The sequence below is a fragment of the Gigantopelta aegis genome, chromosome 10 (genome assembly GCF_016097555.1).
Source record: "Gigantopelta aegis isolate Gae_Host chromosome 10, Gae_host_genome, whole genome shotgun sequence".
NCBI lineage: Eukaryota > Metazoa > Mollusca > Gastropoda > Neomphalida > Peltospiridae > Gigantopelta > Gigantopelta aegis.
Genome location: NC_054708.1, coordinates 87,739,035 through 87,759,934, shown reverse-complemented (window position 1 = coordinate 87,759,934; position 20,900 = coordinate 87,739,035). Strand labels below are relative to the sequence as shown.

General features: G+C 35.9%; 1 protein-coding gene across 2 annotated transcripts; it reads left to right on the top strand.

Moving 5' to 3' along the window:
* Positions 1–1,126: 1,126 nt before the first annotated feature.
* LOC121384320 (nuclear transcription factor Y subunit alpha-like) lies at positions 1,127–15,339 on the top strand. 2 transcript variants are annotated; one of them, XM_041514657.1, is made up of 6 exons: positions 1,127–1,251; positions 7,665–7,803; positions 9,421–9,739; positions 12,400–12,452; positions 13,385–13,507; positions 14,659–15,339. In XM_041514657.1, exons 1-6 carry the CDS (start codon positions 1,238–1,240, stop codon positions 14,899–14,901), a joined length of 891 nt encoding a protein of 296 aa, XP_041370591.1. In that variant the 5' UTR covers positions 1,127–1,237; the 3' UTR covers positions 14,902–15,339. The 2 variants fall into 2 exon arrangements, with proteins under 2 accessions (XP_041370591.1, XP_041370592.1); XM_041514658.1 differs by lacking the exon at positions 1,127–1,251 and adding an exon at positions 1,304–1,488.
* The last annotated feature ends 5,561 nt before the right edge of the window (positions 15,340–20,900 follow it).

Here is a 20,900-nt window from a genome sequence, read left to right as displayed (position 1 = left end):
GAGTCGATCCTAAACTGACCGCGCATCAGGCGAGCCATTTTACCACTGGGCTACGTCCCGCCCTTAGATTATACTTGTAGAAGTAGGCCCTACCAGATGAAACGTTTTGAACAAGTTTGAAAATTGTTTTATGCCCTCCCGAACTCCTTTCGTATGTCAGCTTATAACTGTACGAGACAGGAGCGGGGGGTGGGGGTAGGTGGGGGGGGGGGCACAAATATCCTCTATTTCAGGCCAAAATGATAGAGATATTCTGGGAAAAATTGCTGACACGAGACCTTTTTGCCATGTATTTCTATCATTATACCCGCAAAATTAGTTGTAATCCATGTAAAAATGTGTAATGATTTGTTTGCAACCCTATATATGTGTTTAGCAGTAATATTAATGTGAATAAATGTTTTCCCGATTCGGGCATTTTCTTTTAATTCAGGCAAAAATCAGCCTGCCCCGCAAAAAAAGAAAAAGAAAAGAAAAAAAAGGGAGCCCGTACGCCATACGTGGTATTCGTGGTCAGAAGGCATGATAGGAAGGTACAGAAGATCATAAAAACTTTCAAGCTAGAAATTGCACAACAAAACATTAAAATTGTTGTAAAATCTTTGTTCAAATGAAAGTTGAACTAGGCCTACACGTATTTAAAGCATCAATGTATTAAAGGAGTGTAAACAGAACAGAACTTGTTTTTGTTGTAATACCCTGTGTACAGTGACTCAGTGAGTGAAATTTAGTTTTGAGATGCCCAATAGCACAAGTTTGTCACAATTCATCATACACATGTCGAAGTGACAGTGTTGGGACTTTTTACACTAGTTTTTATTTTTTTGAAAAATACTAAAAATATATATATATATTTGGAGGTCGGGGGCATTTCTTAGATCGGGCGGGGACGCTAATCAAGTAAAAAAAAATTATGTGGCCTAATGGGAAGGAAGGAAAGAAAATATCATAATTGGAAGGAATGTTCACTTGATATATATGTAAAAGGAGTCCCATTCATGATCAACCTGATCCACTCGGAATACCCCGGCAGATCATACGAATCAAACCTCGTAAATCGATATCGGTGAACCGCCATGTTTTGAATGATCAAGGACCGAGTAGCCAGTTACAGGAAATACGTCATAATTTTTACACCCAATCCAGCGCCATTTTCTCCAGTGGGGGAAATCCATGATGTCGAAGTGAAAATTATTGGGATATTCCTAGTTGTTTGTGATATGTTTTGAACAAAACTATGTCCATATTTAAGTAAATATTATTTATTGTCCTTTTTATTTTAGTAAATTGCACTATATTGTGAAACTGATAATTATGCACTGGATCGAAACTCGTTCCAAAACTTTATTCGAAATTCGAGTCTTAGCCTAAGCCTTATGCAGTAATACTAATATTCTAATTAGGAAAACAAATGTTTTATGATGCGGAAGCCGGAAGGGTGGTTGCTTCTTTTTAAAAACAACAATCTAAGACCAATAACTGAACAAGGCAAGACTTCCTTATTTTCTTCCCTAACAATTTTTTTTATATTTTTTTATATACTACTAATATAATAATAATATATAATATAGGGCAACGGCCCCAGTATTTGACCACTTAAGAAAGAAAGGATTATAACATGCTTGTTTTATTGGCATTTGCGAATATTTGTTTTTCTTCATATGTACTTACTGGCAATACTATTCGTTAAATAGCCCCAAGTTTTGTTCATGCGGTAGGCCTGTTCCCCAACTAGTAGAGTGGGTTTGAGTGCCGCAAGGAACAGTATCATGCAATATTCGATCTGATGACCCAGAATTCAACCACTTTCTAATTAACTAATAAAACTAAACTTTGAACTTTATTTTATAGTAAATGCAGCATATATCAAACAACTAAATCCAAAAACTGTTGATTATAACAACTGTAACAAATATTCATGCATTTTCGCACATGCTTGTATATACATTCACCGATACACATACTTTCTGATCATGAACAGTCTCATTGGTCCTATCTCAATTTACAAATGATGATGATAGACTTAAAATAAAATAAAATATAATTGTGTAAGTCCTGACAAACCACCAAAATACATAAAAGTAGTGTTTCTTGGGAGTTTATTTTGAGAATGTATCCTCAAGCTTTTCTATTGGTCGACTATCGGGGCAACCTTCTCTATCAATGTCATTATTTGATCACATGGTCACTTGATCAAAATTATAATGACTGAGGTCACATTGCATTGCCAGCTCTATTTGATTATAAATAAAAACATTAAAAGATTTCAAATGGATTTGAAGTATTGCAAATGTTCACAGGATGTTGGATGGTATTAAAGGGACACACCCTAGTTACGGCTATTTGTTAACCATTACGGCATTGTTTTTCGCTATTAAACCCCATTTTTCACAATTAAAATTGCACTTTACTTACATTTTATTATTTAGAATACACATTTCTATTCACCTGAAGTGCTTTTTGGTAATCCTGATGTTTGTAAAACCACGAAATGCATTTTTTGCATTTTTTCACAAGACGTGCTGTCGAGAAAAAACCGTTAAGCAAGCGAGGTCCAATCTATTTTTAGAGGGAATCTTCCTGTGTAAACGTCACAGATGTTGGTATACCATGTGACCGTTATCATTTTGGTTCGGTTTGTTTTCTCATGCACTGTTCGCGCAATCAACATCCGATTTGTTGTTGTTCATTTGTGAGATTTTTCTTCACAGTTCTTGAACATTTTCAGTAACAATAAAGTTCAGACAAGTAAGTGTCTCAATACAAAACGTTACAAACCCTTAAAACCAATAATTTTGCTAAATCTTACGATATCTGGAGAGGGGATACAACCAGGACAGAACAGTTGGAACATGTCCAGGAGAGGTGAAAAGAACGCACCCCAAGTCTGTGTGCACTCTGTGAAATTTGTCGTGACGTAGGCATTGTTGTGCTTCGAGCGATATCTACCGGTGACATCAGAATACTAACTTTCAAAATTATTTCAAGCAATTGGGACATGGGGATTCCCATGGTATTTATCGATATAAAACCTGCTTTTTCACTCCATTTGATAAAAACGTGATCTAAGTGTATTACAGGTTTGTAGATTAACCAAATTATAATTTATTTTCGATGGATGGAACTAGGGTGTGCGGCTTTAAAGCTATTTTCAAAGATTTCAAATGGATTTGATGTATTGCAAATGTTCACGTGATGTTGGATGGTGTAATAACATGCAATAAAAAATTGCTGACATTCATATTATCACTATAGCCGATGAATTATATACTTACGTTCATTCACAATGTAGTCGGAAAGCACAGGCGGCACAGACAGAATGAAAATATCCTACGTGTACAAATGACATGTATGCTTGTATTATATATATTCTCTATTAATAAATGAGACAAATGATAACGTTTATTTGCAGTTTTATTATTATTAAAAATAATTATCAGAATTTGAAATATAAAGCATCTACAGATAATACCGTATAAGAATATTTTGGGGCTACCAGAATATGATGCTGGGCTACCACTATTTATGCGCTACCACTAAATTGAAATATTTTTCCAACCCTGCACATGATTATCGCGTGCTATTAGTTTTCAGAAGAACGAATGTTCACACTGTCGCGTATGTTGAAAATACTTTGTGAAAATCAATATACTATTCAGTTTAAACAAGTAAGGTAATTAGTTAAATACACTGGTCGAATACTGGGGTCACTGCCCTATATATCCTGGCATCATATGTTTTCGATATGATAAGCAAAAAATTAAAATATGATATAATAAAACAAGACTGCGTAAATATAATAATACTTTACCTATCTCAAGTTACATTAGTTTATTGTGGAAAATATTGATAATCCCCCATGAATGCCAAGTTTTTCCTCTTAAAAAAACCAAGCTGCTAAGTCGTACCTGTAGGTGTTTCTGCTATATTTTGACAAACATCATATTTTTTCAATATACCCCATGCAATAATTTACATTAAAGGAGGGGACGATTAAAGCATTTGGCCTGGTATGCATATTCAGTGATATGTAATGCACATTGTTGCGTAATATCAACAAGTATAATCGTATAGTTAATTAATAAAACGGTTAAATGTGACGGCTATTATATATAACTGGCACAGCCATTTTTTACCATTCCAGTGAATACGCCCTCTGGCGAACGTGTCACGTCTGGAATTAGTCTTAGCACTGAAAAACCAAAACATACATGATTTTTGCGGATGCATTGCAATGTTCTGTAATAATATCCATCCCAGTAAGCCAGCAATAAGTATATATTATTTTTCAATACAAAATAAACCATCATTGTCAAAGTGTCGAAATAACTATATAATGTTTTGTCCCTATGTTAACCCACGTACTGAAAGGATAATCAGAGTGTTTTCTTAGCTAATTGGTATTTCCTCTCCGTGACCTGTACCTGTGGTTCCTGATTGGCAGGTGTATATTTTGGACGGTCACAAAGTCGAGGTGTCTAGACATGCAAAAAAAATAAGTGCACGTTTTATAAAGATCACAGAGTATTGTGGGGTAGCCGCGCAGCAACCCCTAAAATGATAAAGGACATTATCAGCTGTCCTGCTTTATTACTGTAAATAATTATTTGAAACCCTTGATTAGGTAGACTTTCCCATCTAAAATTACAAAACTGACCAATTACATAGTCCCAAAGAAAAGGGGTATCATGAGTGGTTGTTTTACTCCAACGTACCCTACCAATAGGCCTAACAATATTTATGGTATTTTAATTAAAACATAAAGTTGGCAGCTTGACTTGAAGCATTTCAGTACTGAGAGAAAAAAGACACTTCGTTGTTCAGGTTAATAGTGACGTAATATCTCGCATAATCTTGTGATACATGCAGTTACAAATAAAGTATCGAAAACATATGTTGGTTAAAATTGTATGACGGTACGATATTTAGAGTTAGGGTAGATGATTTGTAACGTAGGAAGACCAGTTTTGTGAGCATAGGCATTCGGTTCTAAAGCATAGCAATATTTATAGACAGTTGTTATCCAAATAGCTACCTTTATATTAGTATTTCAAATGAGTACTAAACCAGCTGCAAACTTGTGTGCACATACATCAAATACTGTCACCTGTAGGCCACCTGTAGGCCATCCCTTATTGGTATGTTGTAGGGGAAGGCTAGAGACGACTAGCTATGTAATACTTTAGCAATTGTCACCAACCAAATGGTAGCCAGCTACTATGTCTAAAACACACATTTTTTCCTAAATCTGATGCCACAGAGCTTTAGTGTAATTATTCTTGATTCCAGTCATGACATTAAACTAACATGTTGTTAACCAGTACCAATGCTACATCAGGGCTTCTAGATTAAGGTAGCCCTACTCCCATGGCTAGTGATATTCAATGTTGGGCTAGTAAATAACCACTATTGCCATGCTCAATGGCTAGTGAAAATATTTTGTCAAATGTTGCAGTTAAGTCTATTTTGTAAATATGAATATCCTGCCCTCACCCCTACCCCCAATGTTAGTGTTTTTAAGCTCTATCTACCTCTTTAGGTGACATATCCAATTATTACTATTATTCAGTAAAATTGTATTAACTTGAAGTAAAGTAGGGCTAGTGAATTTTTAATTGTGTCTAGTAAATTTTAAAATCCACTGATCACATGGCTAGTGGATTTTATAAAAAGTCTAGAAGTCCTGGCTACACAAAGAAACCTGATGGCCCTATACACCACCACAAGACAGTATCAAGGGCGTCAGGTTTCTTGCTACACAAAGAAACCTGATGGCCCTATACACCACCACAAGACAGTATCAAGGGCGTCAGGTTTCTTGGTACAGGTTATCAACATGTAAGTTTAATGTCATGACTGGACTCGAGAATAATCAAACTAAAACTCTGTGGCATTGGGGAGGGTGGTGGTGGCATTTAGCTCAGTCGGTTGAGTGCTTGCTTGAGGTGCTTGCATCGCAGGATCAAACCACTGCGGTGATCCATTCAGCTGATTGGGTTTTTGTCTCATTCTAACCAGTGTGTCACAACTGGACAAAGGCCACGGTATGTGTTTTCCTGTCTATGGGAGAAAGTACATATAAAAGATCTCTTACTGCATTAGAAAACATGTAGTTGATTTCCTCTGATGACTACGAGTCAGAATTAACAAATGTTTGACATCCAATAGCCGATGATTAATTAATCAATGTGCACCAGTGGTGTCATTAAACAAAACAATCTTTTAACTGTGGTATCAGATTTAGGGAAAGAATTGTATTTTGGACACAGTAGCTAGCTACAATTTGGTTGTCGACGATTGCCGAAGTATTACATGGAGTCCCCTCTAGCCTTCCCCTACAACATATCAATAAGGTTTGGCTAGAGGTGACTCGAGCTACAAAAACTGTAGCATGCATCAGCCATAATATTGTTAACTACATGCATGTCACCTGTTTTGGTCAGGGAAACGTTTAGTGGTATAGCTTGCAGCCAGAGCTTTTTAAAGCAAAACTTTTAAATGTTTTATCAAAACATGTATGCTGTTAATTCTTTTAATATAAATTTATAATAATTTATGAAAATTATTTTAAGGGAAATTGCAAAATGTTTAAATGGAGTCCTTGAGGACCAATGTTAGCATACAATATTTTAGGAAAACAAATATAACAATTTTGATGTCTTGCAATCATGTTATAAGTTGAGCAAATTAATGGTTATAATGGTAAAATTATTTGGCTAAAAAATATAAGCTGCATTCTGAGTTTTAATAAATATATAAACAGATATCCAGAAAGATATTAATGTTAAAATCTATAAGGTCCATATATTGTATATTTTTGGCAAGTATGTGTTCAGAGTTTTGCCAGCTGATGCTGTGACAATCATGTGACTTCAATAACTGGATAGCAGTTAAGTTTTCTTTCAAATTAGTCTTTGAAAATTATATAATTTTTTTTAATTAAGAAATGTGCTATGTTTTTGAGTCAGTCAAATTCATTTATTTTTGCAAACATTTCTGTGAATGTGACAGATATTTGTTACTTTGCCCATGCAAAAGTCAACAGCGTCAGAAATCTTCAATTGTACTTACTATTGCGCACAAACGACGAAACCACTGAAACAGGTCCCTCACCGAAACAGGTCCACAGACAATATGTCACCTGTTTCAGTGTTTTATCAAAACATTATGCTCTTTAAAAAAATGTATTCATAATAATTTATGAAAATTTTACTTATTTTAAGGCAAATTACAAATTGAGTCCTAGAGAATCAATGTTAACAGAGAACATTTTTGGAAAACAAATATAACTAGACTCGACATTAGTGGTAGCCCATTATGTTTTGGCGACTGATTTCTTGCTCGGGCTACCAGATGTCTAAACCCATTAATCTGACGGGCTACTAGATTTTTGTTTGCACATGCAGCTACTCCACAATCAACAAGACACTTAAACACTTAAAACAACTCAAAAATTACCTTACTTGTTTGAACTTTATTGTTAATGAAAATACTTCTGAATTCTAAAGAAAAACGTCATAAATAACAACAAATTAGATTTATGCACCTCACAAATGCTTAGTATATATTACTCTCTTTTTCTTCTCTTTTTTTTTTACAAAAGTTTTCTACCTACATTTGTACTTTCAAACGTGAATACTCTAATAATTTACAATTTGTTTCAGAGAGGAAAAGATCACAATGGCTGATGAACAATTTACAGTGTATGATGCGGACACGCAACAGATCGTGATCAACCAGGGAGATGACAATCAGGCCGTACACGGAATTCACTACATCACGCAGGATGGGCAGGTCGTCCAGGTAATAAACCGGAGGAATCATATGTGAAGTAACGGGGGGGGGGGGGGGGGGGGGGGGGGGGGGGGGGAGAGGGGGAGTGGGCAGTTTGTACCCATAATGTAAGAGGGGGGAGGGGGGGAGGAGGTATGACTACCGTTTTCCAGAGTAATGTGTTGTCTCTATCTATACACTAAGACAAAATATTAAATAACAGCAATTTCAATTTTATTTTTAAATAAAAATCGTCTTCTGAATGATTTTTACAAATCAAAACTGTCAACTGAAAATAAAAAAATAAGTATCATATTTTTGGGCCTATATGCTACTATGTTTTTGAACTGCACTCTTTTTTTTTAAAATTATTATTCTTATAAACAATAATATGGCATACCAAACAACTTTATGTTAATTAAACAAGGAACTGAAGTACTTGTTACAATGCAATTGCTCGTTTTCTAGTAGGCCAGAAACATTACAACACTCTGGTGCAGGGGTGGGGAAAAGCCCTTTTCTCCCGGTCTGGGACCGATTCTCGATCTCTGAGACCGAAATTATTTTCTGAAAACGTGTGATTGCCGGTCCCCCTTTTGTCATTCTTGTCGGTCCGAAGCACCTGTCCATTTCTATTATTGGAACAAATTCCTATCGTCAAGTGGACCGGTCTGCCCAGACATCGCTATCTCGTGCATGTTTTTTAAATAATAAATAAATACTGGTCAATATGGGTGGTGTTTCAGACGTTTGTGATTTTAAAGTCTGCCTAAGTATATCGCCAGTCACTGAAGTCTGACCAACAGTAGTGTCAATCCACTGCCACTAGGCTACACATTTGTCAAAGTCGCTGAGCCGGTCAAGAGATTAAACAGACGTTTACGATAGCACCATTCTTGGTGAGAGAGTCATCAATGTATTACACTCCAATTAAAACAAAGGACCCAGAATTTGCAACTGGTTACAATCAACACCTGTCAACACCTATGAACGGAGCTTTGTCCTAGTCCGAGGCAAGTGGTTTTTGTGCAATACAAACTGTTTAAAATAGCATAAAATACTCTGAAATAATCTATAAATGTATTTATTGTTGACTGTTCAATGTAGTGTATCCAATAATTATAAAGGATTTTAAAATTAACAAGTGGGAGTAAGCAGAACAGCTACATGTACTGTTATCTCTAAGAGCCAGTAGAGGTCAAATTTCATCCAATCAGTGATGACGTTATTACTCTTTGTCTAAACATGTGCTAGCTCAGGCTGTCAAATGCGTCAACAGTGCCATCTTTTATTTTTATTCCTTTTTTATATTATTTATTCCATTTTGTAAATTATATACAATTTGTGGGAATTTTTCACTGATGGGATAAAAAAAAGTTTCATGTTTTCATGTTTATCATTTCACGTTCATGATTCAAGATAAAACTATACAAATGTCACTATGATTTTTTTTAAAACTATTTGGCAAATATCGTCTTTTAAATGTTTATTTTTATTTTTATTCCTTTCTTTTCTCATTTTGTCTCTCAACAAATTTCCAAAATAACTTTCTGTTAAACCCAATATAGACACAGTTTAAAAAAGTGCTGAAGTGTGATTAAGCAAACATTTGTGTTCTCCAAGTACAAGTTGTGATGTTACTGACAGGTATCTGATGGTCAGGCCATCTACTCAACACAGTCCAACACTACCACTCAGGCCGGTTCACAAGTTATCTCAAACACAGCAAACGTGCAGATGATTTCCACCGGCCAGGCTCTGGGTCAGGCAACAACCATGGTGCAGGGTAGCAACGTCATACAGACACAGCCAGTCGTACAACAGCAGCAGCAGGCAGCATCCGTCACGTCAGCAGTTAATGCGGCAGGCATTCCACAGATGTTGTTTTTAAACCAAGTTACCATTAACGGACAGACATCGTTTGTGCTGGTTGATGCAAACAACAAACCAGTGCAGTTGCCACAAGGTTTGTTATAGGATTGTGTGTTTAACCTAACATGCTGGTACACCTATTGTAAGGTTTGTTATAGGATAAGTGTTTAACCTAACATGCTGGTGCACCTATTGTAAGGTTTGTTATAGGATAAGTGTTTAACCTAACATGCTGGTGCACCTATTGTAAGGTTTGTTATAGGATAAGTGTTTAACCTAACATGCTGGTGCACCTATTGTAAGGTTTGTTATAGGATAAGTGTTTAACCTAACATGCTGGTGCACCTATTGTAAGGTTTGTTATAGGATAAGTGTTTAACCTAACATGCTGGTGTACCTATTGTAAGGTTTGTTATAGGATAAGTGTTTAACCTAACATGCTGGTGCACCTATTGTAAGGTTTGTTATAGGATTGTGTGTTTAACCTAACATGCTGGTGCACCTATTGTAAGGTTTGTTATAGGATTGTGTGTTTAACCTAACATGCTGGTGCACCTATTGTAAGGTTTGTTATAGGATTGTGTGTTTAACCTAACATGCTGGTGCACCTATTGTAAGGTTTGTTATAGGATTGTGTGTTTAACCTAACATGCTGGTGTACCTATTGTAAGGTTTGTTATAGGATAAGTGTTTAACCTAACATGCTGGTGTACCTATTGTAAGGTTTGTTATAGGATTGTGTGTTTAACCTAACATGCTGGTGTACCTATTGTAAGGTTTGTTATAGGATTGTGTGTTTAACCTAACATGCTGGTGTACCTATTGTAAGGTTTGTTATAGGATTGTGTGTTTAACCTAACATGCTGGCGTACCTATTGTAAGGTTTGTTATAGGATTGTGTGTTTAACCTAACATGCTGGTGCACTGTTGTAAGGTTTGTTATAGGATTGTGTGTTTAACCTAACATGCTGGTGCACCTATTTCACTATACCGGTATAGCTAAAACACTTTGGTATGTGGTTTAGTTAAACTCGTATAACAGGTATTTATCCAGGCACTCTGTGGATCAGAACATAGACCCCTTCCCAAAAGAAAGTGGCACTGGATATTTCCAATTTCTGTACTAAAAATTCCCAATATGTATATTTAATTATGTCTGTTGTAAAAAATTAATTTAACAGTGGTGTACTGCATCATTCAGTGGACTGAAACAAATATCACAGTATGATTTACTTACACTTATTTTCCCAGTCCCATCGGACATGTGATCCTGGTGAAAAATCCTGGATAAATCTGTGTGTAACTAAAGCAGTTGAAATGTAATGTGAACACAAACTGTTTTAGTTAAACTAGTATACGGTGGAGTGACAGTGACGCCACAGCCAGAAGAAATCAGTAAGTGCATTAGCAACGTCACTGCAGACTCGTAGCCGATCATTGTTTTGATGTCTTGCGCAGGTGTGAATAACTACACTTCCGTGCTATACCAGTATAGCTATTACACGGGTGAATGCTTGTCATTTCCAAAAAAAAGTGTTTTAGTTAAACCAGTTAAAATTGTGTGTGTGAACACAGCCATTGATAGTGTCAAAGAAAAGCTTGTTTGACTACCATTTAACAAGAGGCCAGTTTGCAACCATGTCAATTGATGGTGTCCCAGTTACACTGTTAGATTTTATCAGTGACATTTACACTGATAAAACTAACACCAACTCTTCACGACATGCTGATTTGTGAATCACTGAGCATTCTCTTTGCCCAGGATGGGATCTAATGTTTGTTTTGTTTAACGACACCACTAGAGCATATCGATTATTAATCATTGGCTATTAGATGTCAAACATTTGGTAATTTTGACATATAGTCATAGAGAGGAAACCTGCTAAATTGTTCCGTTAGTAGCACAGGATCTTTTATATGCACTATCCCACAAACAGGATAGCACATACCATGGTCTTTGATATACCAGCCTTGGTGTACTGGCTGAGACAAGAAATAGCCCATTGGGCCCACCGATGGGAATTGATCCCAAACTGACTGTGCATCAAGCGAGCATTTTACCACAGGGCTACTTCCCTCTCAGGGTGTGATCTAGCTTAATTTGTGGGGCAATTGACTGAGCTGCTTGGGTCAGAACCGAATCATTGGGTCTATTTTCTGATTAGGTTTTTCCATCCCAGCCAGTGTCTGATGACTGCTCTACTAAAGGTCATGGTATGTGCTGTCCTGTCTGTAGAAAAGTACATATGAACAATTCATTGCTGCTGCTGAAATATATCCGAATATTAAATGTTTGACATGCATTAACTGATGATTAATTAATCAATGTGTTCTAGTGGTATTTTAAAGGAAGACAGACTTTAACTTTTAATTTTTGCTACCAGGGTTCACCAAGTTGACAAATATAAACTGAAGTTGAATTTACATAATATTTACATAATAAAACATGAAAACGTGAATTCCAAAATAAATATACCGTAATTCCTTAAAGAGCCTTAATTTTGTTTTATTTATTTGCCTGATATAAACGTGAATTTGGACAAAGATGTTTGGACCAGATTCACCAAATTGCTATTAATGTTTTGAGTCTAGGTTAAAGCCTGGCAAACATACATTCTTTAAAAACCTGATTTAATTGTAGATCCTTTAATTTCACGCATTTCAATTACACTTGACTCTACTGTGTCTAGTTGTTCATCTGCACATGTATGTTACTTGTAATGTATATTACTTGAGTTTTTGCTTTCATTACAGGTATCCAAGTGATTAATTTACCTTCACAGCAGATGGGACAGCAACTACCAATGGTAAGATTATTACCTTGTATTGGGATAATTAAATACTGATTGTATATCCTCACCAAACTAGTATAGTATACATGATCAATTATATCTTGTCCCAGCAAAACACTATAGGTTGTTTTTTTTGTCAGTAATTCCAGTTTGACTTGACATACAAATAAATAAAGAAAAACTGTTTAGGAAACAAGAAAAGAGTTCTGTTTTTATGTGCAATTTGTAAAATGATTTGTCAGTATATAAGTAAAACAGCAATACTCGTGCACAGTAAGAATGTGGTGTTGGAAATGGCATTTTCTTCATTAGTTTATCCTACCAAACTCAATATTTGATTGTTCTTTTGATTATATCTCTATTAGTTGGAGGCCTGTGTTGTATACATGTATACACGTTCATTAGTTTATCCTACTAAACTCTATATTTGATTGTTCTTTTGATTATATCTCTATTAGTTGGAGGCCTGTGTTGTATACATGTATACACGTTCATTAGTTTATCCTACTAAACTCTATATTTGATTGTTCTTTTGATTATATCTCTATTAGTTGGAGGCCTGTGTTGTATACATGTATACACGTCCAGTAAACAAAGGAGAAATTTATGCACTTTAATTTCAAACTCTGTTAGCTAACAATATCTTCACTATGTATACATTTTGCTCTTTTATTTATATCTTGACCAATGTTTCAACAAATTGCACTTAAAAAAAAGAAATTTTTGTTGTTTCCCAAAAAAATTCTTTCTTATTTCTAATCAAGCCAAAATGGAATTGTTGACCAAAAAACCAACAACAAAACACTTAAATATTTTGCAGGATGCCTCTTACTAATTACATTTCATCTATTTTTCAACTAATTGGTAGTAACACCCCAACAGCCAGTTAGTGGCCGATCTGTGTTATGTTGACAAGCCTGCTTACAGTTTAGTGTTTCCTCTTCCAGCCGGGATCGGACACGGGCGATGAACCACTGTATGTGAACGCCAAGCAGTACCACAGAATTCTCAAACGACGGCAGGCTCGGGCCAAGCTGGAGGCTCTCGGCAAAATACCAAAAGAGAGACAGGTTTGTTCTTAGTGACGTCTTCATGGGCAAAATACCCAAAGAGAGACAGGTTTGTTCTTAGAGATGTCTCTACCCAAAGAGAGACAGGTTTGTTCGTAGTGATGTCTCTCTCGGCAAAATACCCAAAGAGAGACGGGTTTGTTCGTAGTGAGGTCTCTACCCAAAGAGACGTGTTTATTCTTAGTGACGTCTCTCTGGGCAAAATACCCAAAGAGAGACGGGTTTGTTCTTAGTGAGGTCTCTACCCAAAGAGAGACAGGTTTGTTCTTAGTGAGGTCTCTACCCAAAGAGATGGGACGGGTTTGTTCGTAGTGATGTCTCTCTCACCAAAATACACTTCTCATCATACCTCAAAATGCTTTATTCTTAAAGTATAAACAGATAATAAGACTATACTTTACCCATGACATATTTTCTTTGTTTTGTTGAAATAAATAAATAACATCCTGTGCCAAACCTACTTAGGCGAAAAGGATCATGTGGTCATTTAAGGCAGATTTATTCTGTATGGGGTGACGTCATGGAATAGGTCTGTCTTGCCTAGCTAGGAATGGCATAATATATTTTTTATACATTTCAAGAATATATTTAATAAGATGACTATTTTAATAATATGTTACAATTTATAACAGAAATTTGTTTTAAATATATTTATAAATATTTAAAAAATATATATTTATAGATATTTAAAATCATCATTGATATCATTGAATTTAACATGGGGACTATTACGGCGTTGGTAATATATGACATCATATTAATAAGAGTTAGTTTTTGATCGATATTTTGTTATTAAAACTTTCATTATAAAAGCTATCTTGTATAGAAGTTATGTTTTCAGCCACCTTTGTTTGTCATGTAAAATAATGGTTTATTTATCAAATGAATGGGAGAAAAAAGACTCCATCATATGCGGTCATGTGGGATAGAAAAAGTACACCCTTGGTGGTGAAAGTGTTTAGCCTGGGACTCGGCAAGCCTCATTCCAGGTGGAAATTTCCACCACCTCAGGTGTACTTTTTCTATCCTACATGACTGCATATGATGGAGTCTATTAATATAAGGCCTTAGCCAAAGCTTCTGTGAGGGCTAGTGACTTACTCAAACATTTATCGAACACTGTATAACCATGACTATTTTGAACATTTCAGAAATATTTGTACGAATCTCGCCACAAGCATGCACTGAACCGACACCGCGGCACTGGCGGTGTGTTTGTGAGTGGCGGGAATGGTGAGGAGGAGACGGAGAACAGCGCTTCTAACAATGTGAACCACCGGTCGAACCGAATCCTCATCGCGGGGTCCGACCTGCAGAATGAACCTCAGACACTTCTTCCACACCCCGCGCAGTCCGGCCCAGGCGATATTCTCACCTCTCTCGAAGAAACGTGAAAACATTCCACAGAAAGATTGGGCAAATAAAAGTATGGACAATTTTATAACTGTAGTGGTGTTACTACCACTTTGTGAGACGGTCATAAAACAGCAAACTTCATGACTACTGAAAATGACATTTTGGTTAAAACTTGCTGAAATGAATTATATTTGAAGACGGTGTGTGGCAAATTAACAAAAGAAATTTACTTTTGTGACCTGCACTAATCATCATGAAAACTTTCCGTTTATTGGAAAACAAAATGGCTACAGACATGTACAGTATATTTGAGAAATGTGTAAAAGAATGTTTGATGATGAGTTGTATTTGTACAGACCTTTTGAATCTCTCCCATGGGAGATTTCTCTTAATGCAGTTCAAGTATTGCGAGCAACTGTGGAAATATTGCTTGTTTTTCTACGTGTATTTAAATAATAAACATGTATAAAGTGACACAAATTAAGTCTGTTTTCACTTTTCAGTTCTCTCTCCAAACTTGAAAGATAACTTAGCGACAGTCCATGAGACTCAGTCTTATGTAGGTGTGTAATGATGTAACTCTATTCCTGGAACAGATCCCAAGGACAAAATGTTACATTATTTTATATACAAGGAAATGTACACATATTCTTTTCTTTTCAATCCACATTAGACACTTGAATAAACCAAAACAAAAATTGTGATGGCTTAGATTTTAAATGCAAACGAAAAGATGTGTGGATTGTAAGAGCGATGGAGAAAGAAGGAAGGTGCTATCACGTAACGGGTAACGGATGACTTACTGAAGGATTTTAAGACATCTCATAGGCTTTTGGGATGTTCAGACCAGTCTGTTGTAATAGACGAAAATGCCATTAGTTTCACATTAGGTTATGTATTCCTGAAAAGAGAAAATGATCCCAGTTTTCTAGTCCATTCCACAAGATAATGACACCTGCAAGGGTCATGTGTTGTTATTGTTGAGGAATGGAAATTTATTCCTCTTCTTAAATACTTCAGTTAATGATATTTCTTACCCAGATGTCAGGATGCTGTGGTGTTTGAAGTAATACCACACATTAGTTTTAATGACATCGGATTGGCTGCTCCACGGAGATGACCCAGATGTCAGGATGCTGTGGTGTTTGAAGTAATACCACACATTAGTTTTAATGACATCGGATTGGCTGCTCCACGGAGATGACCCAGATGACAAAGCTACACCAAGCTACTGAAACTGACTGCTAATAGAATACTGCACGTTTGAATAGATATCATTTTATCTGACATTTTCTAAAAGCATAACCAACTCGCTTCAAATGATAGATGCATTTCAAAACAATTCTAAGGGGCCGTCCATAATTTTCACAAGCGTACAAACCATATACAAGGGGGGTGGGGTGAGGGGGGAGAGAGGGGTTAACGGTAGAATAAACTCAAACGAGATTTATGTGTTGGAAAGATGCATACCCGGACCCCCAACACATACTGACACTTTAACAAATGAAAAACGCGTAATTTTAGAGTTGATATAAAACCATGATTATTCCTGCTAACTGGGGGCAGCCATTTTGTTTCGTTTTTGTGACGTCCAGTGGTATAACTTAGGGCGAAGTGACGTCAGCTCCGTCCATCTGCTCTATGCACAGTGTAAACAAATGCTCTAATTTACGACAAAGCGCTTCGCTTTCATCAACCTGACTTGTAAAATCACATAAATGACTTGAAAGTATAATAAACTGTTTAACTAAATATATTTCAATTTGCATCAATAGAATGAAATGGAGTTACAGTATTTATCTTTTTTGAAAAACCAAAGAAAAAAAGAGCATATTATTAGGCCTATTGGTATGCTATGTGTGAGCAAAAACGACCACTCATGATACCCAAGTGATAATTTTCTTTTCTTTGGGACTACGTAATTGGTCAGTTTTGTGATTTTAGATGGGAGTCTACTTAAGCAAGGGTTTTACAGAATTACTTACAGTAACAACGCATGGGGGCTGGTAATATCCATTACGAATAGAGGGCTATCCGTGCGGTTATAACACAATATCCTGTGATCTTAATAAAAGAGGCACATCTTTTTAGTGTGTCTAGACACAGTGTCTGGGGACCGTCTAAATATATACCTGCCAATCAGGAACCACAAGTACAGGCCACGGAAAGAAAAGACCAATTAACCAAGAAAACACTCCGCTTATTATTTCAGTACATGGGTTAATTTATGTACAAAACATAACACAGTTATTTCAACACTGACAATGGTGGTTTATTTTGTATAGAAAAATAATATATAATTGTTATTGGCTTACTGGGATGGCTATCATTTTAAAACATTGCGATGCATCCGCAAAAATCAGGTATGTTTTGTTTCTTCAGTTCGAAGACTAATTCCTGACGTGACATGTTAGGTATTATGTAACCACCAACTCGCCTGAAGGTGTGTTCACAAGGATGGTACAAAATGGCTGCGCCCGTTATATATAATAGCAGTCACATTTAACCGTTTTATTAATTAACTATAAGATTATACTTGTTGATATTAAGCAATAATGTGCATTATATATCGTTGAATATGCATACCAGCTCAAATGCCTTGATTGTCCCTTCCTTTAAGGGTGTATACTACCAAATCAAATCCCATAGACGACAATAGTAACATATGTGGCTAAAACTCCTACCTGCAACGTATCAACCGACATAAATGCCACGGATATAAATACTACCACCCCTTACACTTAAAGTGAATCAGAAAAAAATGGGGGTCAAGCTGCTCGTTTCTGAGATAACGGGTAGCGTCTATGACTACCCTAGTTTCGCACAAAATTCGAGTACTTTTTTTTACAGGTACCCCATACATGTTTCAAGCACAAGGCTACTTGACACATTGGTACTAGATGAAATAAAATTGCACATTTTTTTTACCCAGATGAAACTATTATTTTTTACAACCAACACACTCACATTTATAACCAATCACAGGACTTGTGGTGTTCACTTCTCTATCAAAAGTTTGGTGCACCTCGAACTTTGACCCAGCCGGAAGTTATTTGGTTTAGTACTACCTATACTGATAACATACATTTTTCAAAAAGTGTCCAGCTATGTGTCTTTATGACAACCAGGGTCTGTTGTATTCTGACATAAACTGACAACCTCACTGAAACTGTTGTTTCTACAGTGCAACCTAATATAATGTACACCTCATAAGGCTTATATATTGCACAGAGTTTTGTACAAATGCAATATGTCATATTAAACAACAAAATGTTTTAAAATAAAACTCCTGAAGATATTTACTTTCAGTTGGGTGTGTGTACTCAGGTATATATGTAGCGACAACAAAGATAGTCAAGAGTACCTCTACCGCTTTAAAGCATGCCATTAAAACACATGCACTTGATTGGCCCCTACATTTTGAAGACCTTAACAGGCACATCAAAGAAATATCAGTATTAAAAACTACACTGTCTGAAGAAGGAAACACAAACATGACTGTACCTGTATGAAGTAATGACTTAATGTCCTGTACATTAGTGTTGGGCGGAAATCCTGTATGCTGGGTGTGGGTGTCTTCAAGTTACCAGGCGTGGGAATTTCAAATCCATCGGCCATGCTGATTTTCATAATGAACCATCAAAACTATTGGCAGCCACCAATATTCCTGACTATATTTTATTTATAGCCTACTGTAGTTGGAGGTTTTAATAGTTGTGATATCTGGAATAATCATGCAGCTTTAACACATTTATTTTTGATTAATTACTGAAAAAAACTATTTTTAAATGACAAAATTACCCGAACATCTATTTTCTTGCATTATTTTCTTATCCGGATGAATACAATATGTACATTAGATGTATTCCTACAATCTGTAATTCAGCATTTTATTTAGCTAGTAACATTAGGTAATACAGCTTTAACAATAAAATAAATTATCAACTTAATCCAAGGCAGATAATCAAATCTGAAAAAAATTGGTTCTGAATCTAGTATAAACTCAAAATGCTTTTCATGAGAGTTAACTAAGTGATTATTAAGAGAAAAAAAATGATCTGGAGATCTAAGTATATGTTTAACAACCTTATTGTTATGTACAAATAAGAACAGAAGGCACAATAGTGACAACAAATTTAATTATGTTTTTGGTCAAGCTTTTCTTCAAATTTACTTTAAATTTTGCATAAAACTACAAATTTGTCTAAAATATAACTTAGCACCCTATAAATATGTCAAAATGACAATAAAAATCAACTTCTTTACAAATTTGAGTTTTCAGAATTTCATACATAAAAAATTAACAATGTTAATGGAAACTAAAGACATTAATCCACTATTGGCACATGCTATTTTTAATATAAAAATAAATTGCTATTAAAATCTTAGTTCAGGTTGCCTATATATAATACCATATTTAAGAGCAGTTGTATATGGCAAGTCAAATACCATGTAAAAAGAAATTATTGAAATCTTTACAGTACGAATTATAGGCCAAAACCAACTTTTCTTCAGTGATAACTTTGATTCAAACTCCATTCTGAGCCATGTACAGAGATTATTGTCAAGGTCAAGGTCATTGTGAACTTGCATGATCGAGTGATGGCTAATTAATCAACCAGTATAGTTTAATTAAATAAAATGACAAAATCATAATATTTTTTATTATGCACTGAATATGTGCTATAGGGTGTATACTACCAAATCAAATCCCATAGACGACAATAGTAACATATGTGGCTAAAACTCCTACCTGCAACGTATCAACCGACATAAACGCCACGGATATAAATACTACCACCCCTTACACTTAAAGTGAATCAGAAAAAAATGGGGGTCAAGCTGCTTGTTTCTGAGATAACGGGTAGCGTCTATGACTACCCTAGTTTCGCACAAAATTCGAGTACTTTTTTTTTACAGGTACCCCATACATGTTTCAAGCACAAGGCTACCTGACACATTGGTACTAGATGAAATAAAATTGCACATTTTTTTTACCCAGATGAAACTATTATTTTTTACAACCAACACACTCACATTTATAACCAATCACAGGACTTGTGGTGTTCACTTCTCTATCAAAAGTTCGGTGCACCTCGAACTTTGACCCAGCCGGAAGTTATTTGGTTTAGTACTACCTTAAGGGGCCAGCGTACACTTTTTTTGAATGAACATTTTTCATTTGGGGATGTACACTTTTGGGGGGAGGGAGGGGGGTGGTCAAAAGTGTACGGTTGGTTTGTACGCTTGTGAAAATGTTGAAAATTATGGACTAAGATAACTGGTATTTTACAGAGATACACAAATTTGTTGTGTATAAAGTTTTGTAATAAGTTTTTTGTTACTTGTGAACAAACAGGACAATAATCAAAGGATAAGCATCCATTTTGGTTGATCCCAAAACAAGTACGGTAACTGAAGGCTTCAGTGGCATAAACAAAAGCATGAAGTAAAGTTTGTTTTATTTAACGACGCCACTAGAGCACATTGATTTTTTATCTTATCATCGGCTATTGGACGTCAAACATATGGTAATTTTGACACTGTTTTGAAGAGGAAACCCGCTGTCGCCACATAGGCTATTCTTTTTTCGACAGGCAGCAAGGGATCTTTTATTTGTGCTTCCCACAGGCAGGATAGCACAAACCATGGCCTTTGTTGAACCAGTTATGGATCACTGGTCGGTGCAAGTGGTTTACACCTACCCATTGAGCCTTGCGGAGCACTCAGGGTTTGGAGTCGGTATCTGGATTAAAAATCCCATGCCTCGACTGGGATCTGAACCCAGTACCTACCAGCCTGTAGACCGATGGCCTGCCACGACACCACCGAGGCCGGTACAAAAGCATGAATGAAGGAAGGACATTTTATGACACCAAGCACCAAAAATACATGGGCTATTTGGTGTCAAACTAAATTAAATGTGAACATGGAAGTTTGATCAGCATCAATATAAATATTCAAGAATTAAAACACTAAAACGCTGTGCAAAAAATACAAATTTCACAGATATTAAAATTAAGAATAAAATGCGGTA

Excerpts from the sequence above, each read along its gene's own strand:
- LOC121384320 (XM_041514657.1), top strand. Across the intron at positions 7,804-9,420 it reads AGGATGGGCAGGTCGTCCAG|GTATCTGATGGTCAGGCCAT; the intron begins GTAATAAACCGG and ends TGTTACTGACAG. Across the intron at positions 9,740-12,399 it reads ACCAGTGCAGTTGCCACAAG|GTATCCAAGTGATTAATTTA; the intron begins GTTTGTTATAGG and ends CTTTCATTACAG.